The 11,260-nt window shown below is 41.7% G+C and overlaps 1 protein-coding gene across 3 annotated transcripts in view; it reads left to right on the top strand.

Moving 5' to 3' along the window:
• The window catches only part of ptpn18 (protein tyrosine phosphatase non-receptor type 18), a 33,916-nt gene that overhangs the window by 8,084 nt on the left and 14,572 nt on the right, over positions 1–11,260 (top strand). The window contains exons 2-12 of one of the 3 annotated variants that reach the window (XM_085443602.1): positions 3,316–3,424; positions 3,855–3,931; positions 4,189–4,284; positions 5,610–5,648; positions 5,997–6,065; positions 6,233–6,295; positions 6,992–7,134; positions 7,487–7,553; positions 7,975–8,052; positions 9,939–10,028; positions 10,172–10,207. In XM_085443602.1, coding sequence (XP_085299728.1) covers positions 3,316–3,424; positions 3,855–3,931; positions 4,189–4,284; positions 5,610–5,648; positions 5,997–6,065; positions 6,233–6,295; positions 6,992–7,134; positions 7,487–7,553; positions 7,975–8,052; positions 9,939–10,028; positions 10,172–10,207 — 867 coding nt within the window. The remainder of the gene's footprint in view (positions 1–3,315; positions 3,425–3,854; positions 3,932–4,188; positions 4,285–5,609; positions 5,649–5,996; positions 6,066–6,232; positions 6,296–6,991; positions 7,135–7,486; positions 7,554–7,974; positions 8,053–9,938; positions 10,029–10,171; positions 10,208–11,260) is intronic. The other 2 variants (XM_085443601.1, XM_085443600.1) reach the window with 2 other exon arrangements.

Genomic DNA, 11,260 nt, shown 5'->3' with positions numbered 1-11,260 from the left:
AAGCCAACCCCACGCTCCGCCCCTGCATGCATGCATACATGCATACATACAATAAGTGCAACACAGACATGACAGCATCGTGCAGAAGACGCACACATCACAAAAATAATAATAATAATAATGTAACTACAGGGGTCCAACAAACAATGGCCACGCATCAAATTTATTTTTCTCTCTCTCACTCTTGTCTTCAGACACCGTGAAAACTGAAGAAACACAAAGTTTACATTTATGTTTACAACATAAATGTCCTCTTATTACCAGTGTAGAACACGTATGCAACATTATGCAAACAATATACATGAAAGCATACCGTGTGCGCCTCTTGGACCACATGCAGAATGACATTAACGTTGAGGCTGTAGATGCATCTGTAGCCATGTATCCATGCTAGCTCCACCGTGCCATGGTTGTGCTCTCAACCAAACCTGGTCATGTGACCATTACAAACATTACAGCACTTTACATATTTAACAAACCCATATTTTGTAATCACATATTTTAGACATGTTTTTTAATCAGTGTTACACTTTTATCATCGTATCTTATAAATAAATGAACTAAATTAAGCATGAATCTATTACAGCAACATGAAATAAACAACTTTATTTTAACTGTCTCAGGGACAGTTACTACTACTACTACTACTACTAATAATAATAATAATAATAATAATAATAATAATAATCCACACTGCTCACAGACACCGGGTCCGTGACCTGTATATAAAAGGCTGAAGCAACTGTGACATCACTGTTTGATGTCCTTATTATTTAAAGATAGGAAGCCATAAACGATAAACATGCAGAAACACCTACAATAAAGCAATACATTATATAAACTGTGCAAAATGACATGTGAAAAATAATTTTCACAATACATAAGTTATCATTAGTCTTTCATATCGCTGTGGGGAACCTGAGACCTGTTTATGCACAGGTGTCTGAAGGTCCCACCACAGCCTTTCAATCATGTCGGGGTCTGGACGTAGAGATTTGCAGCTGACCTCAGGATCATTGTCCGAGCACAGCTAAGTAACCCAAAGTTTTAGCAATTAGACAAACGTCCTCACTTTTATCAATGAAATTATCCGAAACAGAGTTCAAGGTCGATGACTGCAGGGTGCCGAGAATCCTGTGGCTGCCAAACTAAACCAAATCACCCATCTACTGCTGTGGTTAACAGCTGGTCCGAGGTGTTTGTGCCGATACGCTGTGTTTGGTTTTCTCCACTTGTGGCATTTTGCATGACAGCCAGAAAACTCCACTTTGGTCTCGTCTGTCCACAGGACATTCTACCAGAAGACTTGTGGTTTGTTGAGATGTTACTTTGCAAACCTAATCCATCACGTAGATTTCTGTAGCAAATGAGTAACTTACAACATAATCAGAAACCCCTTTTTCATCTTACGCCACAACCTTTCACATAATCTGATGTCATTGTGCGTCAGGTGGACGCAGCCCGCAAAGACGGAGGGGAAAGTTGCGGTCTAGGGTTGAAAGGTTTCTGGGTGAACTGTAAGTTTGGAACTAGATTTCCTGCAGAAGTCTAAATCAAGCTTAAACTTTACTGCCATGTTCTTTTTAGAGATAAGAGGCATTGTGCTAGCAACCCTCCTTTGTTCAGTCTTTTTCTGATTAGCGTCATCGTGTCATTAACACAGCTGAACGCTCCGGACCAGCAAACTGCCAAAGCGTCTGCTTTTGCAGAGGTGCTGACATGCTGAACCTTGCTGCTACTGAGCCTCTTATTTTCCATTGAGGCAGTGAGGCTTGATTTCTCACAGGACAGTTAAAGATGTGGTCACTTGAGGTAAAACGCCTGCAGTCAGATTGGTCCATGTCTGCTTCAGAATTTAAATGGATTTAAATGAATGCTTGTTTGTCCCACCGGTGTAGGTTATACTAATGAAACTAATTAAAACATGTTTACAATTTAGTTTGACTGTGAAACTGACATGTATCCCCAAGAAGGACTTTATTTAAATGGTAAATAAAATTCCAATGATTCAATCTGAGGCTGCTTTTCCAAACATTTAAGATTCAAAGTGTTTATTGTCATGTGTGCAAAGAAAAAGTATTTCTCTGTATAATGAAATTCTTTCTCTGCTGTCCACACACAGATGCCAGTTAATATGTACAATAAAAAATACAATACAAATAGCATGAATAAATAAATGGAGACAAAAAATTGAAGTATTAAATAGATTTATGTGCAAAAGATCAATGAGCTTAATATGCTGGTTTGATATGTGAGATTACCTGATGTGCAAAAATTATTATTACTGTTAAAATAGGTCAGCTGTTCAAGAGTCTGATAGCAGTGGGGAAGAAGGAGTTGTTGAGTCGAGATGTTCTGGGTTTCACACTCCTGAACCTTCGTCCGCGAACTTCAGTATGCTGTTATCACTGTTGGAGGCGACACAGTCGTGGGTGTACAGGGTGTAGATGGGACTGAGGACGCAACCCTGTGGAACGCCAGTGTTAGTGATAATGCTGGCTGAGGTCCTGTTGCTGATCCTGACGGACTGAGGCCTGCCAGTCAAAAAGTCCTGCAGTCACAGAGGGTGGGGGTGCAGGCCGAGTGTTGCCAGCTTGTGTGGGATGACGGTACTGAAGGCGGAGCTGTAATCAACAAAAAAGTACCCTGATGTATGAGTCTTTGGTCTCATCAAACATGCAACAGAAAACTGATACTGAGCAATTTAACACTTTAAGTCTGCTTCACTCCTTTCGTTCACCTCGTGATATTTTCCAGGTCAAAGAAAAATTATGGGAATAAGAGGAGGGAACTTTGTGGACTATTAGACTGGACTCAATTTACAAACCTTTTTTGTAACCATTTCAAACACTGAGAATAGTTTTCAACATTTTTTTTCAAATGCTATAATGTGTGTGTGTGTGTGTGTGTGTGTGTGTGTGTGTGTGTGTGTGTGTGTGTGTGTGTGTGTGTGCGCGCGCACATAATTTATTTTATGTTATTTTTTTAACAGCACCGTGTAATAAGTTTACAAAATGTTCAGTTCATGATGTGAACACAGTCCTGACTCACTGCTGACACCTGTCTCTTATACATGAATGTGCTGCACTGCATTCATACATAAGGAGTAAATTCTCACATCACATTTACACAATTACAACATGCACGTGCGAATAGACCTCTAACTACATACTCTGGAGCAAAAAGGATCAACTTTGTCCCTGAAATAAACATGAATGAATTGAAAAAGTTCATTTCTTTGTGACTTGGACTTGGTGTGCATTAGACCTGCACACACACTAACCTGTGTGTTGTTGTTGTTGTGTCTTGTGACAGATGGTGCGTTCACGGTCTTTGGGGTATAAGAAAGAGCTGGGCTTGACCTCTGAGGCTGGAGCTCTGAAGGAAAACATCAAGAAGAACAGATATAAAGACATCCTGCCATGTATGTCCTCACCCTTCTCAGCCTTTCTCTCATTCATACCTCCATCCTCTTTCCTTTGTTTCCCTCTCCTGTAAGGATTAGCTTATTTTCAAGTTGCAAACAAGCTGAACAGCGAAGGAGGAAAACATTTTATCAAGAGACACAAAGCTTTGTTTTGCATCTCTGGAAACTTTCATGAAATCTTTCAATTGCCGTGCATTTTTTTCTGGTTGTTGTGGGTCCCTGTGGCTGTTCTGTAGCTCGACTGCTTGTAGTGAACACGGATCCTAACAAAGTGCTTTACGAAATCAGTTTGGGCTCAGCAGAGACTGATCGAATATTTATGAAGAACAGTTATAGTGAAACCTGCTTTAATGGTCTCAAATACGTGTCCTTTAAGTAAGTGTGTGTGTGTGTGTGTGTGTCTGTCTGTCTGTCTGTCTGTCTGTAGATGACCAGTCTCGGGTGGAGCTCTCTCTGCCGACCACAGACTCCAACTCTGATTACATCAACGCCAGCTTCATCAAGGTAAACGCTGTCTGCCTTCACACAAATCATTCAAAGCTGTTCCTCTAAATGTGAAAACATCACCTGGTTCACACGTGCAGCACGGTTTGAGGCCCCTTACATGTTTCTGTATTCTATTAGGCATGCTCTTTAGATCATTTTAACTCCACACCTGTCAAACAATCAGATTTATGTCACACTGCGTTCAGTTTGCTGTGTTTAACGATTCGTGCTTGGCTGTTTCTGATGGGGTTGTAATGCTGCCGTCTGTCCTGCAGGGGGCGACAGGAGACTGCAAATACATTGGCTGCCAGGGGCCCCTCAGCTCCACTGTGACTGATTTCTGGAGGATGATCTGGCAGTACAACGTCAAGGTCAAACGCACAACGCAAACCATTAGCATTCAGTTAATATCCACGAATTAGTCTGAGCTACAAATGGTGTTTATAAACTTTAGTTTAATCATTAAAGCGGACTCTTCTTTTTCTTGTTTTTCTTCCTGAAACTTAGGCTTCAGGTTTTGGTATGACGTCACAAAGAGCAGGTCTTATACTGTTCAGCCCTGCTGCTTACGGGGGGCAGCCAATCAGAGCAAAAGCTGGCTTAAAAGGAAGCTGCTCCAAGATGCATGATGAGACAAACAAGGCTTGTACTGAAATGTAAATCAACCAAAGCCACTCTGGCAGAAACACTAGATTTTTATTTTATCTTATTTTTTTAGGGCTTCCACTCTGTTGCATTTAAAGGGAAAATTTTTAAGTGTTTTCTGTGCTCAGATTTTTGGATTCCAAACAGATGAAGCATGATGTTTTGGCTCACGCTAAACTTCACATTAGTAAGCAGCGCTGTAACAGTCTGCCAGTTCTTTCAGATCCAGCATCCCAAATGTGTCGCGATGTGATTGGCTGCTTCTAATCCAACCAGACGGTGCAATAAAATGCTGCCTACACACGAATGGACGACTAGTAACCAGTTAAACTCTCTCCGTCTTATTTAATGTTCTTCTGATGGTGGCTGATGGTGGCTGAATATGTGACTGCAAGCATCCAAAATATGGATCCAGAAAGGCCCAAAGAAATGTATTTCTGATGATAACAAATACAGTGACTGAAAGTAGGGTCTGCTAGTTTAAACTAAGGATTGTCTGGACCATGTGAGCTGTGTGTAGAAGTCTAGACTTGAAAATAGGAAATCAGAAGCTGTCTTTGTTGTTCATACCCTGAAGGTAGCCTGGATTTCCAGGTTTAGCACACAAAGCATAAATTTACACCTTTTTGTTTGCATGCCTCTACATTTCTAAGTAAATAATTATTGTAGCTGCATTTCTTTTTCTTTGTTGTCCTGTTCATCATATTTGCTGAAATCTGGAGAACTTGAGATTTGCAGTGTCCTGAAATTTGCCACCTGAACTCAGCCCACGATTACAGCCTTCCCTGTTTTTCACAGGCGCTGAATAAAAGCCAGATTTTAGAAATGTGTCCCAAAATGTGTAGCAGGGGAACAAAGCGTACACACACACACACACACACACACACACACACACACACACAGCTGTGCTCTTTTCAGCTTCTGAGGTTGTTCATGTCAGACGCACTGTTAAGCTGAAGTCGGTGATCGCTGAGGCACAGGGACGTTTTCTTCATCAGATCAGCAGCTTCTCCTCAGGAGGCTCTGACTAACATCTGACTCTGTGTTTCAGGTGATAGTCATGGCCTGCAGAGAGATAGAGATGGGAAAGGTAAACTCCTTTTTGCCCTTTGATCTCTTTCTTGGCTCAGACCTTTGACTTCAGATTTTAAAAACTCTTCTCTTTTACTTTATTTTCTTTAACCTCTCGAACCTCAAAGCTTTTTCAAGTTTACTCAAATAGAGCAAATATGCAAATCTATAACTACCAAAATATCATTGCATTAGTGAGTGAAGTATGGCATAGTCTTACCTGAATAATGAAAGGGAATCTCACACTTCATATGCATGTATTTCATCACTGATTGTACATGTGGAACAGCTGCGTGCAACCAGAAATAATAAAAACAGAATTAAAGGTTCGTGTTCTTAACTAACAAGTCTGTATTTTCCTTTGCAGAGAAAGTGTGAGTGTTACTGGGCTGCAGCTCAGCAGTCGGCTTCATTTGGACCGTTTACTGTCAGCAACGTAAGAACAAACAGGCTGCTAATAAATCTGATTAACACAGAACATACAGCACAGTTCACCTCCTCATTAACGATGTTAACTGTTCAGACTGTATTGAGTCCTTTTATTTAATACAAATCCAGAATAATCTGGAGTGATTCTGACGTGTTGTTCCTGTGTGTCTCCAGCAGGAGGAGACACATCCCAATGAAGATATAGTGGTGAGAAATCTGACCGTCACATTCCAGCAGGTAGGAAGTTTTCACATGAGTGAGTGGTTTCAAAAAGCTTAACAAGAAGTTTGGACCTTACAAAGCAGAATGCTTTCATTGGCTATAGTTCAAAGACAACGTTTTTCATCACGCCTTCTTTTGTGTGTTTGGAAACTGTTCTTTAAAATCCAAACTTCTCCTTTCTGTTTCATAATCTGTGCTTTCAATGGGCGGGATATCTGGAAAGGCCACTTAAGCTCCCAAATTTTTCAATACAGAGCCATCCTGTTGGAATAAACCAGTTTAGACGCACAGCCTCCAGAGGACACAGTGGCAGCGATTTCTAGGAGACGTTTTCCTTCTGACGAGATGTTTCTGCTTTAGTCTTAATTAGGAGGCAGCAGTGTTTCGAGTTTATGGGTTAATGCACTCAAAACTTTCTTCTCCTTTTAGTTTTACAAACATTTTACAGGATTTTCTGGGCCATCAAAACCTTTTTTGAAAGAACTGCTGGCATCACATCCAACAATGATCTCAATTTCAGTTTTTTTTTTTCAGTTTGTACCATTTTCAGTTAAACGGAGAATGATTTCATTTTCGTTGCATTTTGTTTTTAATTCCGAAGTTTCTTTGGAAACGGACCTTTTGAATAACTTAAAGCATCATTATGAATGCTAATATTAATGACTTGACCTTTTCAGTTTTAAAATAATTTGTTTTCTCCTCCTCCTCCAGGCCAGCCGGTCAGTGATTCATTATCAGTTCCTTTCATGGCCGGATCATGACGTTCCCTACGAGACTGCTGGAGTCCTGGACATGCTGGAGAGAGCCAGGAGCAGCCGTGGAGCCAACGTCTCACCTCTGGTGATACATTGCAGGTACACACACACACACACACACACACACGGCTGGTAATGCCTCATCATTACTGCAGCTTGTTTGTGAAATTGGTGCATATCGCAGGTCAGATGGTCATTAACATTCAGCAGGATAGATCACACATATGGCAGCTTATCTCACACACACACACGTGCACAAACAGACACGCACTCACACACACACATGCAAACACATGCCCACACATCGAAAGCAGGAGGCTGTGAATATGCAGCAGGTAACACCTGCTAACGATGGCACAGTTAACATGCATGCTGCATCTGTTGCTGAGTGTGTGTGTGTGTGTGTATGTTTGTGTGTGTGTGTGTGTGTGTGTGTGTGTGTGTGTTACAGCGCAGGCTGTGGGAGGACAGGAGTCATCTGTGCACTAGACTACATCCATGACCTGCTGGTTACCAAGGTAACACATGATAACACATCACATGGCCTCAGTGCTGGTCCGCCGTGTGGCTGCTGAATGTCTGAATCTGACGTGTCCTGAATCTTTGTTCTCTTTTCATGTTTTCACTTTTTTAAATACACATTTCACCCTTTTTAAAGATTTTAAATGGTTTTCTTTTAGTGACCTAAGAGTAATAAATGGAGTTTGATCAGAAGATACAAACGTCTCAGATTGAGAAGCCTGAGTTGAGCTAATATCAGTGTGTTTAAAAGCTTCCTAATGTGACGAGTAAACCTTTTAATGAAACCAGAAGATGAGGCCGGATAAAAGCACGTAGTCTTTTTACCAGGAGATCAGGCATGTCAGATGTAACGTGTGAATGTTGCAGCCTCTCTGTGTTTTGGGGCGGCTCTTCAGTGTTTGTTTGCTCGCTCTGCAGAAGATCACACCAGAGTTCAGCATCCTGAACATCGTCCTGGAGCTCAGGAGGCAGAGACCCTCAACAGTGCAAACTAAAGTAAGTGCTTCATCGAGCAAGTGTGAGAGTTTAGGAGTTATTTAATCCCCAGGAACAGCACTTAAAGAACATCAGCTGCTTTTTAACAGCAAGGGAGTCAATTTCACATTATAATGGTATTCGGTTAAAATGTTGTGAAATCACTTTATCTCATAACGCAACAGCAGCCATGACACACAACATCTTTCCCTTTGTAACTCTTTAGCTTAAAAAGTTAAAGTTTAAAATTTTTATTCTTTTTCAGTTCATGAATTCGTTCTCTCCGGGTGCTCCAGCTTCCCCCCACAGTCCAAAGACAGGTGCTTAGTGGGGTTGGGTTAATTGGGGATTCTAAATTGTGGATAGGTGTGAATGTTTCTGGTGTCCTTGTGTTAGCCCTGTGTGGCGACCTGTCCAGGCTTTACCTCGCCTTCCGCCCAATGGTAGCTGGGATAGGAATGCATGGATGGATGTACATTGATCAGGCATAGCATCATGCCATAATGCCCCCCTGAAGCATAGACTCCTGAAGGTTTGCTGTGGTGTCCACACAAAAATGTTAGCAACACAGCCTTTAAGTCCTGTACGCTGGGATGTGGATCTTTGTCCAGCACATCATACAGATGCTTGATTGGATTTGGTCTGTGGAATTTGGAGACAAGTCACCATCACAATCTTGTAGCTGTGCTCCTCAAACCATTCCTCAACCATTTTTACCCTTCACCCGTAAAAGGCTGATGGGGTATTGTCAGCGGCATGCAGCATGGTCATCTTAGTTTGTGAACCTCAAGGTCGGCTTCAGGTTCTCTGAAAACCTCGTGAATGCAACAACTTGAAAACAAAGCAATGGTTTTTGAAATTGATACCATAATTGTATCTGCTGACAGGCTGAGGGGCAGCACTGCGACAGGGCACACTGTCCTGCTGAAAGAGGCCACAGCCATCAGCGAGCACGGTTTCTGCAACAATGCTTGGGTAGTTGGTACATGTCAAAGTAACATCCACGTGGATGGAAGGACCCAAGGTTTCCCAGCAGAACACCGTCCAAACCAACACACTGCTTCCACCAGCTGGCTGCCTCCCAGATAAGCGATGTAGGCAGCCAGCCATCCACCAGGATGTGAAAGCATGTTCATCAGACCGGGCCGCCTTCTTCCATTGCTCCATGGTCTACTTCTGATGTTCATGTTTCCATTCTTGAACACGGGTCAGCGCGGGCACCCTGACGGGTCTCTTGCTATACAGAACCAGCATTAGCTTCTTTAGCAGTCTGAGCTACAGTAGCTCATCTGTCAGATCAAACCACACGGGCCAGCCTTCGTTACCCACGTGCATCAGTGAGCCTTGGCCGTCCACGACCCTGTCACCGGTTCAGCACTGTTCCTTCCTTGGACCACTTTGGATTGACCACTGCAGCCTGGGAACACCCCACGAGAGCTGCATTTTTGGAGATGTTCTGACCCAGTCGTCTAACCATCACACCGTCTTACACTGGCCCATCTTTCCTTCTCCTAACATGTCAACTTTGAGGATAAAATGTTAGGTTGAGTCCGCCCAGTAACAGGTGCCATGATGAAGAGATAATCAGTGTTATTCCCTTCACCTGTCAGTGGTCAGAATGTTACGTCTGGTTGGTGTATATTTATGGAGAAAGTTTGTCTCTTTTCCTCGTACTTTAGATTTCTGTAATGGAAACATTTCATTCCCTACTTTGTGACTTTTAGATTAAAATGTATTGTGTTGCACAGCGTCAGAATAACAGTGGCTTTCTTTCTTTCTTTTTCTTTTTTTTTGTTAGTGGCTTTATTTCTGCATTTATGACTCGTCTTGTTTTCCGACCCCAGCGCGGTCAGCTTCCATCAGTCTTCCACGCTGAGAGGAAACTTTTCTTCCTTTGTTCTTCGCAGGATCAGTTCCAGTTCATCTACACAGCTGCCATCTCTATGTTTGAACAATTCCTGCAGACATCTAAGGAGCAGGTCTACAGCACCCTACAGGTAAAACACGAATATCTATTTGTGTTACAGTAACAACAAAATGAGTATGCTGGAGTCAGAGGAAGTAGACTGAGAGCAGCTGCAGAAAGAGGAAATGTTCTTTAACTCCGAGTTCCTCTTTGCAAATCCTCTGCTGCACGCAGTTTGACAGCAGAGTGCTCGGAGCACAGAGGCGGAAGGTAGGTCCACTCCAACAAACATGGCTTATTTTTGTTGTGCTTTTCTTCTGTGCTACATCAGTTTTGTAGAGTTTTCTGAGGTGATCTGAGTTTAACCTTGTTGTTTATGTCTCTGCTTCAGTGGTATCTCTGCTTTCACCTCGCGAGCTGAGAGCCATGGCTCGCTTTTCTATTGCTGAACAAAAAGGGAATTGGTGATATTTAGAAACACTGGCACGTTCCTTCTTTTATTTTTATCTTGGACTTGAATTTAAACTGAGAGCCGCCTTTTAAGTTAGAATTGTACTTTATTTGTGCAAGAATGGTTTTTAATGTATTTGTGTTTAAGCTGACATAATAAAAATGAGTACAAATGGAACAAAAATCCAGCAGTGGGTCACACAATAGAGAGAAACTCTGATAGGAAGTAGCACACAGATGGTTCTGTTTATAGTAGCATAAATACAATTATTAATAATTGACATTTAATTTTATTAAATGTAAATGTAGTTCCAAATTTTCTCAAATGCCTTTATTTATTTATTTATTTATTTATTTATTTATTTATTTCTACGTTTAAGGCTGATGGGGTGATTTCCAGTGGATCATATTGGCATTATTAAAGTAAATATTTTTCTTTACCTGGTACTACAGCTTCATTCTCGAAGCTCTTCTGGGCATCAAACTTTTGTCGACATTGCCACAAAATAGCATTCATGATCTTTATCCTTTTATTTCACCACCTTCAGCTACAAATGTGCGCCGTTTTGTGACGTTACAGATTCATTAACCTTCGATCCAGAGCGCCGACATGAACAGCAGCTCTCATAAATACTGTGAGAGTTCACTTTAAGGACACAGGACCCCGAGGAAAAATGACAGCTGTACACTTATCTGTGTCTTTACTGTGATAAGTAAAGTAATATATGTACACAGTATTTGCATTAAAGAAATTTAACTGGCTTCTCTTCCAAAAGCTCGCTTTCTGGAAGCCTGTCCGGGGACAGGACCCAGTATTAGTGCTGCGTGAGCGTGTAAAGAAATTCAGTGCAGTTCTAACTTGTAACGTATGCA

Source organism: Copadichromis virginalis, linkage group LG20, assembly GCF_057382275.1.
Source record: "Copadichromis virginalis isolate Kocher_CV1m ecotype Utaka linkage group LG20, C_Virginalis_male_GT1.1, whole genome shotgun sequence".
In the NCBI taxonomy this organism is placed as follows: Eukaryota; Metazoa; Chordata; class Actinopteri; order Cichliformes; family Cichlidae; genus Copadichromis; species Copadichromis virginalis.
Note: the sequence above shows the minus strand (reverse complement) of the source record. Positions and strands in the feature narration are given on the sequence as shown.